This window comes from Daphnia carinata, chromosome 1, assembly GCF_022539665.2.
Source record: "Daphnia carinata strain CSIRO-1 chromosome 1, CSIRO_AGI_Dcar_HiC_V3, whole genome shotgun sequence".
NCBI classification, from domain to species: Eukaryota; Metazoa; Arthropoda; class Branchiopoda; order Diplostraca; family Daphniidae; genus Daphnia; species Daphnia carinata.
In genome coordinates this window covers 12,243,995-12,263,087 of record NC_081331.1, presented here as the reverse complement: position 1 = coordinate 12,263,087, position 19,093 = coordinate 12,243,995, and the positions used below count along the sequence as shown (strand labels likewise).

Genomic DNA, 19,093 nt, shown 5'->3' with positions numbered 1-19,093 from the left:
GGTATTTTCTCATGTAAACGAGATTCCCGTTTTAAAGACTAGTAACTATAAATTCTTTATTGTAACTTAGACACGTGGCAGGAAAACAAGAGCAAGAAGAAGAAGAAAGCGCGCCGTGATTAAACTTAACACTGCGCAGTGGCTTCGCCTTTGCGCCAAACTCCATGATGGTTATGAAAGTGTTCATCATTTTGTCACCATCCCATTCAACTCCTGCGTGCAAAAATAAGGTCATTGGTCTTTGTTTTTTCCGTTCTTTTTTTGTTTGATTTCAGCCTTCCTCTTCAATACCCCACTCGGTGCTCTTTTTTCTTTAATTTGGTGATTATAGTCGAGTCTTTTTCTTTTCTTTTGTTTTCTTGTTTTGTTTTTCTTTGTTCTTTTTTTTCCTATTTTTCTTTATTTTTTTTTTGTCCTATTATTTTTATTATTCCTTTTTGTGTTCACTCGAGATTCCTCGTCACGGGCGTGGATACATTTTGAGATATTTCAGAAAGGATTTAAGTGCATGTATTATTGTGCTGTATGTTCTTTAGTGAAACTGTTCCATGTAGTGCACAGTGCGCACGTGTACGATCCATATCAAAGTGACTTACATCAATAAGTCGGAAGTAGACACTTCATTGGCAGTCCGATATTTTCGGAATAGAAACCCTGTTTTTCCTCTGATGGGGTTAAGAGACAAAACTGTGTGAACTTATATTCCTAGTTACGACAGAAACAAGCGTGTGGGATTGAAATTATATTTTCTCTCGGTCGTGGGAAATGTTTACTTGGGGGACCAGAGTGTTATTTTTCTGATTGATATGTGTATGGCTTCCATGCGGATTTACTTTATTTAGGTTACATGAAATGCGGTGAATGGTTTTTTGTGTGCGTGTGTAAAATTCAAATTCACAGTACGATTCAAATTAAATGAGAAAGATGAATAACGGCAGTGATTTTGTTCATTTTTCGTGTTTATTTACTATGATTCTCGTGACAGCTGTATTGATGGGCACAAGATAAGTGTACAATTGCTGCGTCGGACACGTCAAATTGCAGTGCAACTGCCGGAAATTGAAGGACTGTTTCACCTCCAAAACAAACAAAGCATTCCGCGTGGTCAATTGCTGTTTAACTGCATCGTCCTCTCCTTTCAACGGTTGATTTCCGTCTCTTTCTTCCTATCGTGTCTCTATCTCTCTTTGTCTGTTTTAATATAGTCTCATAAATATAATAGTAATAGGCCAATCAGATTGGCCGACACAGTTGCGTCATGTGACATGCTGCCCTCTAGGAAAAATAGCAAAAATATAGAAAAATTGGTCGGCACTTTTCAGAATGAGAGTGGCTATGGCATGTCCTAATGTACGCAAACAAATATCTTAAGGCAGTTCAGAAGGTAGGGGATCATTGGCCATGTCAGTCTCGTGTTGGCGTAAACGTCGACGTGACAGAGTTCGTGGGCGTAAGCTTGTCTGTAAAGTCACAAACGTCGATCGTAGTGAATATGGAACAACACAAAAGTGATTCTGTCAAATAGTGTAGACATGTCTTACCTGCAGTCGACGCAAGATGAAGAGAGCAACGGCTGCTGCCATGAACTCGACGGCTCCTATTGTGGCTAAACCGGCAACCCAACCCACCTTGTTCTCTTCAAACTAGAATAAAAAAAATGGATACAGCCCGAAGCAGAAGATAACGGTGAGTCACATATCACATTCAAATTAGTGCTAAAAAATAGTAAAAGGAGCAATGAAAAATTACTCACCCAATTGTGGAGTTTCTGTCCGCAACCAATCTGTTTTCATTTTTTTTTGTTGCGAGTTTGTCACAATGAAAAGAGAAAAACAACAATACTGTTTGTTAAATGCACTGTCAAAAGTATAGTTTTAAAGCTAACTAACAAGAGATCTGCCAGTGTCAGCCGGACACAACCAACGGTTTTGCAGTCTTCATTATCCAACATTTCCTTATTTCAAACTCAGCTACATGCAGAAAAGTTTGCATACCGAGCTTTGATGAATGGCGACATTAATTTTGTCATGATACGATAATGACAAGCGGCTTTTTCTTCCCGTCATTCAACCTTCTTTAGGAATTCTTCCTTATGGCACACCAGCTCAGTAACAGATGTTTCAAAGGTTTTTCGGGAACGTGTTAACAGTCACCTTTTCCGCCAACAGTTTTTGCATAATGAAACGTTATTATGTACTGGACCCTTATTTGTGTCAGATTTAGCGAGAAATCGAGAAGAAACAAAACCGCCTGTCACTTTTCGAGGGAAAAGAAAAATTGTGGAAAAAACTAGTCGCAGCTTGACAACAAATCGCAAAACTTGTCCTTACAGTCGTCCGCTATTTAAACAAATATTTCTGTCTTCTTTTCACAATAGTCGAGAAGATTGATGTTTTAAACAGAGAAAAAAACGGGATACGGCACCTGTTTGAGACGCATGTGAGGAGTAGTGAAGGTAGTCTCGTCCCAGTCTGCCCGTGCTATCGCGCTGCCATCATCATCCGTGCTGTTGTCGGAATGCGGCTCGTAGCACGAATCATCGATGGGCAGAGTGGAATAAGCGAACTCTTGCGGTCCGGAGAATCCGCAGCATTCCATCTAGAGAATTGTAGGAAATGTTAGGATAGCGAAAACCGAGAAGTAAATAATCAAGTACGATCGAGTTAATCCATCTATAACGATGTGTGGCATCGACCATCTGGCATTACCGCCTTGTGGTTTCATTCTATTGAGAGAGATTTATTCAAGTTCGTCTAACGTTTTTCCTGTACTTTTTTTTCCTTTAACGGCGTCGGCATATATGGGCCAGCCGCCGCCTATTCTCTTGCTACAAGTACCATCAAATGTTAGCTGAATGAAGGAACAGCGCGTGCAATGTGTTGACATGTTGCCGCTGTTCGTAGCCTGAAATATATCGAGACTTGTCTCCTATGTGGTTATTGTTTTTCGGCTTGCCCACCCATTTGCAACTACGAATTGAACGTCAATATTATTAAGTGTGGGGAAGTGGACGGTACGCTTTCCGGTTGGGCAAACATTTTTGCGACAAGCGGAAATGAACAACAATTATTAAAAACAAGTAACGCAAACATAGCAGTTCTGTAAAAAGAACCAAATCTTTTGAAATGCTAAATTGAGTAACAAGAAATTTACGGACACCTGCTGCTGCTGCTACATTCTTTTGTCCTTCAAGAAAAATACATGAACGAAACGCTGTTGAGGAATGAAAATGTTTCCATTTCGAGAGAGAACAGAATTAACATGCCGCCCATTCGCAATAAGGATATTCTAAAGAAAGAACCTGAAAACTTTTCAATTGCCTCAAGAACTGATGAGATGCTATATTCTCATAACAAGTGTTCTAAGAATACAGGCCTAATTTTTCAAAAACTAATATGCCCTTTGCTATGTAATTTCATAAAACCCAACGAAACCTAAAGGATTGCATTGGGCAAGAAGAAAATCGAGAACAAACCGAACGCTTACGTGTGAAAAAATACAAGCTCATCTATAGAGGGTGTTGCTTTTCCCCAAGATATGTACATGCCTTAGGATCTATGAAATCGTGATATTGAGATGAGAAAGATGGAAACCCAATTTACATTGTCTTTTGTAAAAAGGGCTGAACAAATTCCGGGTGGGCAGGGTCCTACTTTACCTGTGAGCCTAAGCCACTAATGCTAGCAATGGAAGTAGGCCGTTCATTTCAACAACTAAAAAAAATAGAATAAAAAATGCCATCTGTTTGCTAAGTTTTTGTTTTGAGATCAGGCGGTATGTTCACTCAAGCGCGGCGTGGCTTGCCATATACTTCACCATGCCCGCCCCACTGACCGCTTTGCTTAAAATGGGCGCTATTTTAGAAAATCTGTCGACAATTGGGCGTTGAAAAAAAACGCTACCTATCCTAACCTGCGGACAAGTATCTAGGGGAAGATGGGAAAATAATTACTAGGATTAACTTTTCTACCCTTTCGCTAGAGCATGCGTAGTTGGCAACAAAAGAGAGGTCACTTACGCTAGATTGGATCATATTGCGGGTGCCTTGATTGAGCTCCAGCCAACCGTGCTCCACCACGTCCACCGTCTGTTTAGCATGTATGAATGTGAAAAGCGAAAAATTAGTTGTGCTACTAAAAACATGTAGGTACTATATTCAACAAAAAGGGAGGAGAAAACGCATAACTGACCTGAATTCGGACGATATTCAGAGTGATGATGCCGCCGATTTCTCCGAGGATACAAAGCACTGAAGCACCGAGGAACTGAATATTTAGATCGGAAGAAAATAACAAACAAGAAAAGCTAGAAAGGGATGTTGAAAAAGAAAACGTTCGTGACGAGAGGATCAAGTCGTCATTCAACTGACAGAACATGGAATTTCACAACGTACCAAACGAACTAGCCATATACTTTGGCTGACTGTACCGACCCAGCCGATTAGCCCGTTGACGAACAAAAAAAATCCCAAAGCGATCACCGTATACGTAAAAATCTAATGGTGAATATAAATCAAGAAACAAATCACAAATTCAAATGAAAGGACATCGAAAACAAATAATAAAACAATGCAGTAAATGGCACTGTTTGTATACCAAAGTTCCGGACAGGAAACGATTGACTGTCGTCGATGTAGCCAAAACCCAGGCCATGTAACCGATAACGATACATCCGAGGAACTGAAGAACAAAAACGGGCATAACATTCATCGTTAAAAACATTTTACAAAAAACATCTCACTCACAAAGATGAGAATGGAGAGTGCGGTTAGAACGTGCCGCATCCAGCCCCAATTTTGCTTCTTAAACGACATGATGGTCGATCACAAGTAATTTCACTTGAAGTGAAGTAACCGAGCAAAATTCAGGGCGTCGAGTAGGTAAAAAATTATCCAACAGCGAAGCACGTACGACGTTTTGTCTTTGCAATCTTTTTGGCAGCGTGAACGCAAAGAAGTTTCTATCCATCGACTGCTCGGTCTGCTATCTGGACATCAACTGGCTGCAGTGGCACCGAAAGCCTCTTGTTTTGAGAGTCCCGCACGGCCCCTAGCTGTGCTACATTTTTCAGCAGTACCAGTTTCGCCGGCAAGCAGTAGGACCCAGTTGCTGGTCGCAGCAGCCGGTGAATTCAGTTGCAACGTCAAATGACGGCCATTGTGCAACACACGGAAGATAAACTAATAGCTATGTGATTTCTAAGAAAAATAAAAAAAAAAAAACACATTCTTTGTCAAGTCAGCCTAGAATCGTTTGGGAGACAGACAGTACGCAAAGAACTGAAGAGGCTAAGAAGGATGAATTCTTGATGAGTCGATACTTAACACGATTCGGTTAAATGGTTATGGGAACAAACGCTTTCTAAACTTGTTTGCTTATAATCAATCTCTTTTGGTTTCAGCTTTCAAATTGTTCTACCGGAGAAATTCTTAATATCGAATCCTGTTTCGTTATCATTGGATGCCATGCTGATCCATATCTTTAGACAGTAATTAAGCCAACAAAAGTTGGTCAAGTTTGATTTCGATACTCGTTAGTGTTCGTTGAAATTCGAAAGTCACGTATAGGGGATGTTCAAATTTGCTGTTTGGTAGCTAGACTCCGAAATTCCTGATATTAACCCTAATAATGTTCTCCCCTCGCATGTCCGGCAATGCGGAAGTGAGCACATCAGACATGGAACGGAAGTACGGTGCAACAATAGTCACGAAAAATAATAAAACATCTATTCTGAAAACAGGCCCTGCCTATGAATCAATTGATTTCATAACAAAGGGCGTGAAAGGAGGGTGAATACATCCCTAGATGAGCGAGTTAAACGTGGGGTAGCTCAATATGCAGCATATCGTAGCCATGAAATACAACTTCGTTATAGTGCAGTTCTTCTGAAATTCAAGACTGTTTTTTAACAACAGTAAAGTAGGGATATATTGCGTGTGTACAATTCAATATGTATGACGTATATATGGTTTGTTCATGTTGTCTGGTGAACCATCATTACATATTTTCGTGGGAACTAGGAATGGGCCACTTGATTTTTCTTCCCTCGTTCCCCATTACTGGACAGCCGTACTATTTCATTCGTTATTTTTTTTTTCGTACCATTAATAAACGAACTTCCAGTAGTGGTCGTTGTCTATAAATGTAGCACATGTAGAGTAAATAACAGTATAAGGCTGCTGCAACAAGTAGCCATATGGAGAGGCACGCGTTAGACTTGTGGGAGTCGACGAAACTCGGAAAGATTTTTATTCTATTTACCCTCTCATTGCGTAGACTTCAGCTTCATCAACGTTCCTCTTCTCAACCTCATTTTCAGTTGATTTCTAACTACTGAAAATTCGGGGGAAAACTTGGTTTCCTGAATCCAGTTGGTTGGGCTCCTTTCACACTGGAAAACGAGGGTGTGAAAAATTAAAAAAATTGAGCTTTTCCCTGTAACTCAACAAGAATCGTAAAGTATTGGGCCTGATTGCCTGACGAGTAGCATTTTTCATTTTTTCGAGGCTTACGAAAAAGGCTTACGAAAAAGTTCTCCTCAATTTCCGCGCCATCTGCTGAGCTTTGTTTGCAACTAACATTTCGTTCAGTTTTGACAGGTCTCTTGAATAGTTGAACGACGTCTGACAACATACGTCAAGAAAAATGGATTGGCTTCCTCTTGCTCTTAGTAAAAAAAAAAAAAAAACACCAGTCTTTAACGTTGGTTACTTATATATGCTTACATTTCGTCTCTGTCAGGTTTATTATGTTTCGTTTGTAACATACCTTCTGGAATCGGTAAAGTGCTGGAACTTAGCGATAGGTAAAGTCGAAGCCCTTTATTGATATATTGATCCAAGTATAATTACTTATTTTCCTCCTTCCTTCTATCTAGATTCCTTGAAGTTCACAATGAAGGAGCCTGGTTTGTCATGGTATAATAATTTTGTAAAATAAAGAATATGGTAGATAAGTAACTAAAATTACTATTATTGTCTGTTTTGTTTTCACAGTTTTATGCACCCTGGTGTGGTCACTGCAAAAAACTTGAGCCTGTGTGGAACCAAGTTTCACAGTCATTATACCCTCCTGTTGTAAGGGTTGCTCAAGTGGATTGCACTCGGTTCCCCAATGTGGCTTCGGAATTTAAAGTGAAAGGATTTCCCACTCTGATATTGTAATATTATTGAAAGGCTAAAAAATTAAAAAAAATTCCTAACAATATGTTTATATTGGTAGTATGAAGAATGGAGAGACTTTCCACTACAAGGGAGAGAGATCTCGAGAAAACTTGGTTGACTATGCTGAGCGGATGGCTCTACCTCCCATCCAAGTCATTGGTGACTCTAACACCATGAAAGACAAAATCAACTCAAAGCAGAATTTTTTCCTTTATGCTGGGGACAATGCTGGATCTACTTGGGTAAGTTTCCAGTAGCATAGTTTCTTTTTGAAAAGTCCTCAAGCGTAAATTTGCTGGTTGCAGGAAGCGTTCAATGTGACGGCGTATGAATTTCAACCATACATCTATTTTTACTCTATTTCGCTCCCTGTTTTATTATCGAGTGGTATAGAAACCGTCGACCATGCACCTAGTGTGATGGTTTTCAAAGACGGCACCCATTATATTTACAAAAATGAGAAGCCGGTTGCTCTGGAAAACCGTTTCGAAGGGGAAGAAAGCGAGACAACCCCAGCCCAAACTGAACTAAGTAATTTGAGAGACTGGATCAATCATGAGAGATTCCCGAATGTGGTTGAAATCAGCAGTGGAAACTTCCATCAAGTCATGAAAATAAAAAAATACATCGTTTTGGTTGTTACCGAAGTGGACAAAGTTGGCAGGATGCCAAAGCCCATGAGAGAGTAATTACCTTTTTTAAGTTATTTACTAGCCATGGCCTTCCTACAATTTTAAATTCTGGTTCGTTTTTCTGTTTACAGTTACAAAGACACAATAGAGCGATTTGCTGAAACATATCATAGCATCTATCATGAGTATTCAACAATTTATTCAACTTTTAAATCTTGTAGCTTAGTAATGTTTTCATTCCCTTTTTTCTTTTTAAATATTTTAGCAATTTCCTCTTTGGTTGGACTGGGTCACCCGAATTAGCCAATTCCATAGCCATGACAACCCTACCAGTGCCAAGTTTAATCGTCATTAACGCGACCAATTACCTTCACCACATCCCTGAAAAACATATGGAAATATTGACCCCTGAAACCTTGGCTGATTTCCTCAACCGAATTCTTCAAAATGACATGGAGGTAACGCACTAACCGAGGAATAGCTGGTTTTCTTTCCTAAGGTTTACATAAAACTATTATAACCGTTAACCCCACCCGCACCCATCCTCCCATAATGGAATTAGGCGTACGGCGGCATGGGTGTGATGGCGCGAGCAATGCGCATGTACTACGAAGCAACGACTACTTTGAGCGGCATGTGGTACGGCAACCCAGTTCTCACCAGCGTCATCATTGGACTCCCCTTGGGCTTCCTCAGCCTCATCTGCTACTCTATGTGGTGTGCCGATATCATGGACGCATCTGAAGATGAGCAAAGTAATATAAAGAATGAGAGAACCATTCGCAACATAAACGGTTAAAGTATTAATGACGGGCCATTGTTTTTTTTTATCTTATCTTTACTTAACAACAGATGTTCGGGAAAAAGAGGATTAGGAAGCATATCTCTATATAGAAACAATCTTCTCTCTCCTCGTTTCCCCTTCGTATTTCTAGTCACCACGTGATGTTCAGCAGCTGCTGGTTTATTTTTGTGAATCGCATCGTCAGTGTGCCAAGTCTCAAGTGTTTGGATGCCACCAAGACCTTCTCTTATTCTTCGTCCAGCAGCCGCGCCCGCATCTCTACCATTTGTTCCCATTTTGTGGTTTTCCTCACCACGCCCATCGTATTGATTTTGGTCAGCGTGACGTACTTACATCGCTCCATACTCTACCGCAGCAGCAAATTCCATACTTTCCGATGACAAGTCTTTGGTGAAAATTTGTCTTTTGGTGAATCACATCTAAAATGATTGGACACTTTCTGTTGACTCAACATTGACCGATGAGTAAACATGAAAATGGACAAAATATTTAGCCATATGTTAGTTGTTGTTGTTTTTTGCTTATTTTTTTTGTCATTTCTGGCCCGCATTGACGTGGTTGCACCGGGAATCGAATTGAAGAATCGATCGTAGATCCAGGTCAAAGTCTCTCGTCGCTCCTGGCAACCATCGATATATAGACAGCAACTCCCGACATATGAGGTTTTTATTCAAGTACGATAGTCGCAGGCTCAGTCACTCTTTGCCCTAACCAGGGTAATGATGGTTTCTTGAATTTTTTAAAAATTTTTATCGTGATTTAATTCGATATCTTAGGTTCACCTGCATCTTCTCTGTTCGTCATGTCGAGACCCCGTAGCGTTAGTAAGTTCTCCGCGTTCCGTGTAATTGGGTTAAATTTATCGCTTCGATGATTTAAACTAACAACGACGTATTATCCCCATTTACATCCCTAAAATAGACGAGTACAACTTGCTACGACACCAAGTGGACCCTCTTGTCGAGCCTGAATCACCGCCACCAGCTCCGACAACGACCTACATAAGCGGTGCGGAACTGAGTCACATTACGCAAGATTGGAATTGGCCGTCTCCATTGCAGCGAATGGTGCGCTCCGTCGGCTGTGACTTACCGCAACATGTGGCTGAAAAATTCAGTAACAGACGTTTTTTTTTTTTTAATTTTTTCATCCGCAACAAGTGGGTAAAAGGAAAAAGACGCAGATTTGTTTTTGTTAAGCTGCTGTCGGATGGATCATCACGCATAATCAACATGGTGGTATGTTCGAGTGAGGACGGATGGGGGCATCAGTAAACCAAAGGAACTAGATTCTACTTCCAGTTCAACACACAATTTACGTTGAATTACGAGCTTACCATCTGCTAACTCGAGGATCTTAAAGAGCCGACATGTTATACAGAACGTTTTCAATTTATAGAAACAATCTGTCCTCCTGTTTGGGGAACAGACCCAAGACATCATGAATCGTGATTTTATAATCAGCGGCGATCTTTGACGATCGTTTTCTTTTCGTTTTCACAGGTGACCAACTCTCAGAAGCTAGTAAGAAAGCGCCAGTTACTGCCAGCTGCCCGTCGAATCCACCCGAACAACGAAAACCATTTTTACAATCCATTCCAACCATCTCCATCGACGACGAAGTTGAGAAAGGAACAGAAAACGATTCAAGTATGACATGGGCTCGCCGTCCTACATTACACTCGATTGCTTCATCGTGTGTTAGTGGAAACAGTTCAATGTAACCATTTTAACTTTATATTGGTACATCACTATTCCCATCTCATGTTTGTTGTGGATTCCTCTTGTTGCAGGACAGTTTTTTCGATCGACAAGAATCATTTTGTAACGTCGCGGATACAGCAGCTTGTAAGCGCGTTTACCGATCGCGCCAAAGCTCTCAAGGAACGCATTGCCCAACCGCCAACACCTTCAACTGATTCATCCGAGCGTGGTTTGTTGCAGTTGTAATTCACGTTTTTTTCCGGTCCTTGAATAACTCTTGTTATTTTTAGGCGGAAGAGGACCAGCACCTCTTCCTCCGCCCTTAAACTTGCGCCACGATCCACCGAGTGAACCTGATGGAACCAGAAGAGCGAAACCATTTCGCATCCCCAGCACGTTTCATCCTCAGAGTAATCAGATTAATCGGTCATTTCACACAGCAATGAACTGCAGTGTTTCATCCTCAAGCACTTATTGGAATTCGTTACCGCCTTTTTGTTTTAGGCTCAGTCTACATATCTTGGCTTTTTGTGGTCTCTGCGGCGTTCATGTACAACTTGTGGAGCGTTCCGCTTCGAATTACCTTTCCTTATCAAGATGACTCGAATGTCTATTACTGGCTAGTTGCTGATTACGTAGCTGACGCGGTCTACCTAATCGACACCTTCCTCGTCCATCCGAGGCTCCGTTTCGTTCACGAAGGCAATTGGGTCGAGGATGTAACCCATTGCCGCAGAAACTACATCGCCAGCTTGGGATCAAAAGTACATAATCTGTTAATCACATTTTTAAACAGATAATTTATTAACGGAAAAGTCTTTTCTAGATCGATTTTTTATCCTTATTTCCATTGGACTTCCTCTATTTTTATTTCGGACTTCAGAGTTCCCTTCTCCGTTTTCCTCGAATGATAAGAGTATGATACAATTATATACGTTACTGACTGATAAGAACAATCACAAATTTTGACAAGATTCTGCCATTTTGGGAGTTCTTCGATCGAGTCGATATGATGGTGCCATCTCCTTTTGTCATCCGCATCGGACGGACATTGTTCTACATGCTCTACTTGATCCACCTGAACGCCTGTGCTTATTTCTCATATTCAGAGTGGATCGGCCTCGGGAGTGATACCTTCGTCTTCCAAGGAGAGGGAAACGCGTAAGTTTTAAGCTTGCCCTTCGTTCATTTCCCTCAACAGAGAATAAAGCTAGCAGAATTAGCTGGTAACTCATTAACAATGATCATTGAAATGTGTTGTACCGACTCTTAAAAAATAACAGATATATGCGCTGCTTTTACTTTGCGATGAAAACCGCTACAAAGATTGGAAAGAACCCAAAGCCGGCCAACAATGTTGATCGGACATTCATGATTTTCAATTGGCTTATTGGTGTCTTCGCTTGCGCAGCCATCATTGGTCAGGTGTGAAACCGATTCAGGCATTGGTTAAAACCATCATTTCTTATGTTTGCGTCACGCTAACCAGTTTCATGTATTCCGACATTTCCGGTGGTAAAGATCAGGGATATTATGGCTGCAGCTGAAAGGAGCACAACCGAATACCGTGAACGTCTCGACCGCACTGTACAGTTAATGAACCGCTTAAATTTGCCACCCAAGATTCAGGACCGTATCAGAATGTGGTTTACTTACAGCTGGTCAATGCAGAAGACGCTTGGTAAGTTTAACCTCTTTCTTCTTAATATTTATAGGCCTACCTCTACTCCTGACTGATGCAAACTTCGACATGCAATCAATAGATGAGATATCGTCACTGGTATCGTTGCCTCACAACATGCAAATGGATATTGCCATGAACGTCCATATCCAAACACTTTCCAAGGTGCAGCTTTTCCAGGATTGCGATTCTGCCTTTATTCGCGATTTAGTACTAAAACTGAAGCCCGTCCTTTTTCTACCGGGGGATTTGGTTTGCAAAAAGGTTTTAATGTTTCACCTATTGCGTACAAATCGATATTATTAAGGATGAGTGACATTTATTCTACGTAGGGAGAAGTTGGAAAAGAGATGTACATCGTAAAAACTGGAACAGTTCAAGTCATGGGTGGACCGGCTAACGATAAGGTATTGGTGACCTTAAGCGAAGGCAGCGTGTTCGGCGAAATTAGTTTATTGGCTGTTGGAGGGGGAAACCGAAGAATGGCGGATGTCAAGTAACTGGCGCATGCCTAGTTATAATTATACGATAAAATGCAAACCTAAAAGATTTTAATTCACTTAAGGTCTCAGGGATTTTCCAATTTATTTGTTTTGAGCAAATGCGATTTGAACGAGGCCCTCGAATATCACCCCGAGGCGCAGAAGATTTTACAAAGAAAAGCCAAGTAGGTTTATCTTAGCATTATGAAAATATCCTTAAATAGTATGGTGGTAATCTCAGCTAACTTGATAATAGGAAACTGGTGAAGAAAAGCTCCGAAAGGCAGATGTCTAGCGAGCCAATAATTACTCCTAAACCCCCCACGCCTAAGCTGGTCAAAACTGTTCTTCAGGTACTAAAATCGTGTTTATGCTCTAGACCTAGCCACCTGTATTTGTACTATACCGCAAAATTTGCGTTATGGGACAATGAGCGAGTTATCAAATCAGTGTTTCCCTTTATTGTGCTCACAGGCTATCTCAGCCGATTCGAAGACGAGACAATTTCTTTTACAAGGGTCGGGAACAACAAATAGAACAACGTCATCGATGCCAAAGTTAGCGCACGCATCTTTTCCTTCTGATTTTGAGGTTCCGAAGGGAAAAGATGAAGCTGAGGATGTTTTGATAGAAAAGGATGCTCGATCGTACAGTGAAGAAGTTTTGCTGAAACCCAATTATCTTGCTGCCAATAATTCGGGAGCTCCGACAATCAGACGCCATGTCTTTAAGGTTGCGTCCAATCGAATCGCACCAGTCAACTTACGAAAGTGTAAATAAAAGCTTAAAAAATTCGAACGGAAAATGGATACCCATTCATTGTTTAGCGTAAGGGCCTACCTTTGATAGTATTATTAATGTTTACAGCCGTTTTACTTTTCTACACGTTAGCCTGATGGCCTTTACAAACTTACAGACAATTAGATTTTGATGATTTTCTGGTATAATGTTGTTTTACAACTTAGATAGTTTTATTTCCATTCAAATTTCTGTATCTATAAGTCGTACGTTGTAGAATTCGGGCTAGAATTGTTTCTATTTTTGTCTCGCCGGTTCTTGTCCAAATCGATTTTATTTTCTGTTATAGGTCGTTAAGTATAATGTGCATTACAGCCTGAACTGGAACAAAATGTTTTCGACGTACTGTTCTGCACATACTGTATATATTTATTACCAAACATATGGCAACAAACGCAGGATCTCGTAAGCTCTACAAAATCTACCCTGAAACTGCTACACGCTAGTTTCATCATTCTTATAGAAGAATGATGAAACTAATTTGCGGGTAGATTTTGCGGAAATGGTCCCGTCATCGTCTGCTCTAATGTTTGGAATTTGAATTTCGATTCCTCTACAAATAAAACAAATTTAAAAAAAGACAGCTCTATAAAATGCTGAATATAATTTTTTACAGCCTTTTAGCGTTCCTAGTACCTAGTACAAACACTTTGGTAAGTCCCCATTAATCTACGTATTACTATTACCACCGTATGCAAATTGAAGGAATTTTCTATCCGGATTTTATTTGCTTGACAGGATGCTAAGGCTAAAGATTTTCTTACCTCCGGCAACCACACGAGCAACTGGGCCGTTCTAGTCGATACTTCTCGTTTTTGGTTCAATTACAGACATGTAGCAAATGTATTATCCATCTACCGTAGCGTGAAAAGATTGGGAATTCCTGATAGTCAGATCATTTTGATGATTGCTGATGATATGGCCTGCAATCCACGAAATCCTCATCCAGCTGCTGTTTACAACAATGCAAATCAGCAAATTGATGTGTATGGTGATGATGTTGAAGTGGATTATAGGGGTTATGAGGTATACCTCTTGTTAGAGAACTATTCACTCTCCAATTTTCATTATTAATTTATTTTAATTTCAGGTAACAGTGGAGAACTTCATTCGGGTCCTCACTGGCCGTCTAGCAACTTCAACTCCAAGATCAAAAAAGTTGCTTACTGATGCAGGAAGCAATGTGCTTATATATTTGACTGGGCATGGTGGGGATGGGTTCTTGAAATTCCAAGACTCGGAAGAGATAACTAATGTTGATTTGGCGGATGCAATTCAACAGATGTGGGAAAAACAAAGGTATGAGATCTCTGTTTGCTGTCAAACATCCTGATCCTTCTATCATGCATAATTGACATTCTGTATTGATTCTTGATTGGCAGATATCACGAAATGTTGTTCATAGTTGACACTTGCCAAGCAGCTTCACTGTACCAGAAATTCTATTCTCCAAATGTGTTGGCGATTGGTAGCAGTTTGGTCGGAGAGGATTCCCTTTCACACCATGTCGATCCTGCCATTGGCGTCTACATAATTGATCGTTACACGTATTATGCCCTAGAATTTTTGGAACATGTTACCCCCACAAGTAATCATACCCTTGGCCAGTTTGTATGTTCTTTTAGAATTGCCATCACCCCATGGATCATAATTTTTATTGTTTTTTCTTTTTTTTAGCTCAAAGTCTGTCCGAAATATCTTTGCCTATCTACTGTCGGCTTTCGTAGCGACCTTTTCCAGCGGGACGCTAACAGAGTTTTTATTACAGATTTTTTTGGCTCTCAAAAACGGCTTGCGATGGCAGCTGATCCGATAGTATTACCTCCATCATCAAATGAAAAATCAAGGTGAAAATTTATGAGTTTATTGTTCTATCACAAAGTTATCATGCGGTACTATTATTTCTGTAGTTTACCGCCTCGGGAAGCCGTACCGGGACGCTCATTACGTTATGCAGACCCTATTCCGCCACTATGCATTCATAGTTTGACATTTTAAAATTTAAGTCAGTTGATACACGTTTTCAGTGAGAGATTTAATTTGATATTGATTGATACGAATTAATTTGTTTCATACATTTCCTAGCTTGTATCAAAGCATCTCTATTATCCACAACTTTAGCACACTTCAGAGCTTCTCTGCAGGAATTTTCAGCCATTTTTAACAATTCTTTGGCATCCGCCGCAGACTTTTCCACTTGAGTCAGGTACACATTTGCTAAGTTAATAAAATAATATGGAAGGTCCTTCATACCGTCATCCAACTGCACCTCTTGAGCGAGGACTAGAGCTGTATTTAGACAATCTACGGCATCTTCAAGTAGGTTCATCAATGTGTAGGCAGCAGCCATATTATTGAGCTGAAGCAGGCTGTGGGGGTGGTGTTTGCCATTAATTTTAACTGAAATCTCATGTGATTGCTTAAATAAAGCCAAGGATTGTGTAAAATCTCCTCTTCCATGGACGTAATCGCCAAACCAGGAGAGGATTAATGAATAAAGAGCAAGGGTGTCAAAATCATCTTCACCTTTTTTTATCTTTGCTTCCAGATGATGAATGCAAAAGTTGAATCCTTCATGAGCCTTAACTTCTTCATGAAACATAGCATACAAATTTGCAAGTTTTGCACTAATGTGAATAATGGAATTGTCACTTTGAGCCACTCCACTAGTCAGAAGCTGTTTAATCAAATCAACAAACAGCTTTTCTGCTTTTTTGAAGTCCCCAGCCTCGTAAGCATTATTAGCCATATCATCAATAATGTATTTTTGGGCAGCATGGTGTTGGATTTCATATGCTGCTCGCAACGCTAAATGAAGCAATTGCTCTGATTTCTTGAATTCTTTCCTCTATCAAGATAATCAAAGGATCCTGTAAGTTTTAAATAATGTTGCCTTGTCAAATATCTATACCTCTTGGGAAAGCTTTGCCAATTTGATCATGTGAATAATTTTTTCTTCACCAAGTTGCTCCTTATTTTCATCATTAACTTTGGCACCCAAAATACTCATCAATCCCGCAAAACCAAAACACTTAGATATAGTGGACTGGCTATTCCCTTCATATTCCTTGTTTGTCGAAGTGCCATTTTGCAAACCTGTGAAAGGCTTATGTAATGTAGAGATTGTTGAAAGGCAATGATTTTTAATTGGGATTCCAGATGTAGTCGCTTGTATCGATAGCTGTTTTACTGACATTTTTGAATATTGAGTCATCATGCGAGCTAAACTGCACCACGAATGTTTTTGCTGCAGAAACATTTTTACTAAAATTAAGAGCGTCTGTAATATAGAACACTTGCAAGGGAACTGTCCATCACGGTAAGAATTGAAGTAAGTAGAGATTTGTTTGTCAAAGAAAAGCAGACGACGATTAATGAAATTCGGATTGCCATAGGTGTATGGGTATGGCAATCCGTTTTACCCCAAAAAAAAAAAAATTTCGGGAAAAAAAAAAGATCACGCTTTTTATGGCATATGGCAATCCGTTTTACATGAAAAAAAAAAAAATTTCGCCAAAAAAAAAAAAAAAATCACACTTTTTTCTTTTTTTCCGACACGTAGCCATCTACCGCTCAGACTCGTTATTACTGGCGTAGGCAATTTCAGTCCATTGGATGCCATTCGCAGCTAGTTCAGTAGCGTGGATGGAGAGAATAACGCGTGGCTGGAGGAACAATTGAAAAATGGATAAGATAATACAACAAAAGGATGGTAAGTATAAACATTATTATATTGGTTTTCAATTATTAATTATTGTTTATTAGATCAAATTATGAAGCTGCAGGCCCAATTATTGGAACAACACAAAATATTAGATAACAGCAAAGCTAAGGATGGTAAGGCTAATACGTAATGATTCTATTTATTTGCTTTTATTCATTTGTGTTTTGTAGCTCAAATTTTGAGTCTACAAGCTCAGCTAGGGGAAAAGAACAAATTGGAACAGAACAGTTTCCAAACAGTGAAGGAGGTTTTTCCAAACTCATCCCTAACTGAACATGAGGATGAATTGGCATTAGGCGAACACAGTCAGGTACCTAAAATTTTCAAATAAGAATTCAAAATAAGTATAGAATTTTAACAAACAATTATTTATTGTTTAGTTATTCAGTCTACCACCTGACAGTGTGTTAAAGTTAAATTCTGTTAGTGCTGCACTAAAAGAATTGTTAGTAATAAGTCCATGCAGTGAAGGAAGTGAACAATTGTGGGACCGTATTTGGGCTGAAAATGTGTGTGGTACGGAAACCCAGAAATAGCATGAGTTTAACATAAAACATGAATTAGGTACTTTTCGGTTTTTTGTCTATTGAAAAAGTATTTTTAATGCTATTATTTTGCATTCACAGAATTTTAGTGGGGGATCAAGTCAAGTCTGGAAGTGTTACAGGATGGAAGAGTGAGCCTACAGTTGAAAAACACTGAAAGTGCATTACCATTAAGGTATGAGGTAAAGTAATAGAGTATGCAAATTGTCTAATGAGAAGTACCATCTTGTGTGAATGAATCCTGTGTAACAGCAATCCTTTATAGTTCTGTCACAGCTAGAAGCCTCAAATAATTCTGCTTCTCTTGCTAAAGAACAACTTGTCCTTTATGTTCAGAGTGTTGGTGAAGCTGGGTACTTAAATGGCCCTAAAGATGTTTCATTTCGTTGGCATTGCAGCGATGAACATCATACATGGACTTTTTAGGTATGAAAGGAATTATCTTGAAAATTTTTTTGAATTTATGACAAAGCATTTCTCCTGCTTTTTGCCAACCATGTCTAATCTAAAAAAAAAATTTATCCAATAGGAAAGGATTTTCAGCATACTGGGAACACAACTATCAACAATGCAACATTCTAGGGGTGCTATTTTATCATTCAAAAGCCTTATACAATGATTTTCATCTGCAATTTGTATGGCCTTTCCCAAGTTTCTGCCAGAAGTTGAATCTATAAGTCATGTAAGTCACATGAGCAACAATTGATATGCTTAATGGTGTTGTTTTTCTTTTCTCAGCATAGGTTAATAGTAACATTGGATCTGAAAAGATTCTTGGTTGGGGCAAGACACTGAATAAATTGTAATGATTGAATGGATGACATGACATTTCTATACTTAATTTGGATTCTCGAGGCGGTATTTTATATTTTAAAAAATTGAAGTGCATATCTGGGCTCCCTTCCTTTCCGTAGCCCCGTTTCCCCTTGACTCGTAATAAGCCCGTAGGGGGTCATGCCCCTACTGTACGGTATATATAAAAACAACATATACCGAGGTTTGGAGGGCTCTGGCCGGAAAGGGGACGTGGGGGTCCGCGTAGTCCGATGATGTGTTCACGGAGGGCGACGTGGCTACCCACAAATCCGAACTAAAGGTTAATCGCTCCTGTAAAAATGTTCCAAATCTTCAGCTCTTCTTCCGGCTTCTCTTAGCCAATCACCGGGTAATCTCCCCGGTGGGTCAACAAGGCAGTGTCTCCCCCTGCCTGGGTTGACGGCAACTTTTGAAAGGGCTATTGTGCCTTTTTAAAGTTGCAAAAATAATTCTAATGTGCAGAGAATTGTCAATAAAATTTTTTTTATAAAATTTTTTTTCCAAAATTTGTTTCTTTCTTTGTCTGTTTTCGCTGTTAAACACAGCGATTTACCAAACACATTACATTTATCAACTTTTTCTTATTTAACTTGCTCAGTTCAACTTTATTGTTTTTGCCACCTTTGATGGTAACCATTGTTTCCATTGGTTTATCGTTTATCTGTAAGTATTCAATTATTATTTATTACACTCTTTGAATTCTTCAACTTAGATTCAAGGAATAACGTGTAATACCTGGATATTT

The 19,093-nt window shown here is 39.6% G+C and overlaps 5 protein-coding genes across 6 annotated transcripts; 3 read left to right on the top strand and 2 right to left on the bottom strand.

The window, feature by feature from the left end:
• Window positions 1-943: 943 nt before the first annotated feature.
• Window positions 944-5,018, bottom strand: LOC130691512 (tetraspanin-18-like). Its single transcript, XM_057514471.2, has 9 exons — window positions 4,745-5,018; window positions 4,596-4,679; window positions 4,394-4,495; window positions 4,191-4,265; window positions 4,019-4,087; window positions 2,425-2,598; window positions 1,754-1,783; window positions 1,542-1,643; window positions 944-1,460 (listed from the first exon to the last, which is right to left on the bottom strand). The coding sequence occupies exons 1-9, from the start codon at window positions 4,811-4,813 to the stop codon at window positions 1,368-1,370; spliced, it is 798 nt and encodes a 265-aa protein (XP_057370454.1). The 5' UTR covers window positions 4,814-5,018; the 3' UTR covers window positions 944-1,367.
• Window positions 5,019-6,579: 1,561 nt separating this feature from the next.
• On the top strand, window positions 6,580-9,087 carry LOC130691503 (protein disulfide-isomerase TMX3-like). Its single transcript, XM_057514461.1, has 10 exons — window positions 6,580-6,669; window positions 6,741-6,804; window positions 6,877-6,916; window positions 6,995-7,158; window positions 7,221-7,404; window positions 7,468-7,847; window positions 7,926-7,979; window positions 8,060-8,252; window positions 8,357-8,549; window positions 8,647-9,087. Exons 1-10 carry the CDS (start codon window positions 6,645-6,647, stop codon window positions 8,667-8,669), a joined length of 1,320 nt encoding a protein of 439 aa, XP_057370444.1. The 5' UTR covers window positions 6,580-6,644; the 3' UTR covers window positions 8,670-9,087.
• Window positions 9,088-9,143: 56 nt separating this feature from the next.
• Window positions 9,144-15,782, top strand: LOC130691528 (cyclic nucleotide-gated cation channel beta-3-like). Of its 2 annotated transcripts, XM_059494885.1 has the most exons (17): window positions 9,387-9,423; window positions 9,521-9,715; window positions 10,102-10,318; window positions 10,392-10,531; window positions 10,593-10,712; window positions 10,807-11,066; window positions 11,129-11,218; window positions 11,276-11,463; window positions 11,586-11,727; window positions 11,824-11,983; window positions 12,066-12,247; window positions 12,316-12,474; window positions 14,011-14,289; window positions 14,354-14,562; window positions 14,646-14,874; window positions 14,941-15,110; window positions 15,174-15,782. In XM_059494885.1, the coding sequence occupies exons 1-17, from the start codon at window positions 9,402-9,404 to the stop codon at window positions 15,259-15,261; spliced, it is 2,850 nt and encodes a 949-aa protein (XP_059350868.1). In that variant the 5' UTR covers window positions 9,387-9,401; the 3' UTR covers window positions 15,262-15,782. The 2 variants fall into 2 exon arrangements, with proteins under 2 accessions (XP_059350865.1, XP_059350868.1); XM_059494882.1 differs by lacking the exons at window positions 14,011-14,289; window positions 14,354-14,562; window positions 14,646-14,874; window positions 14,941-15,110; window positions 15,174-15,782 and adding exons at window positions 12,549-12,650; window positions 12,722-12,818; window positions 12,940-13,263 and having other exon boundaries at window positions 9,144-9,423; window positions 12,316-12,479.
• On the bottom strand, window positions 15,112-16,590 carry LOC130691504 (tetratricopeptide repeat protein 19 homolog, mitochondrial-like). Its single transcript, XM_057514462.2, has 2 exons — window positions 16,175-16,590; window positions 15,112-16,111 (listed from the first exon to the last, which is right to left on the bottom strand). Exons 1-2 carry the CDS (start codon window positions 16,520-16,522, stop codon window positions 15,299-15,301), a joined length of 1,161 nt encoding a protein of 386 aa, XP_057370445.1. The 5' UTR covers window positions 16,523-16,590; the 3' UTR covers window positions 15,112-15,298.
• A 308-nt stretch (window positions 16,591-16,898) lies between these two features.
• LOC130691523 (uncharacterized) lies at window positions 16,899-17,545 on the top strand. Its single transcript, XM_057514482.2, has 4 exons — window positions 16,899-16,975; window positions 17,029-17,100; window positions 17,158-17,297; window positions 17,368-17,545. The coding sequence occupies exons 1-4, from the start codon at window positions 16,948-16,950 to the stop codon at window positions 17,521-17,523; spliced, it is 396 nt and encodes a 131-aa protein (XP_057370465.1). The 5' UTR covers window positions 16,899-16,947; the 3' UTR covers window positions 17,524-17,545.
• Window positions 17,546-19,093: the final 1,548 nt, after the last annotated feature.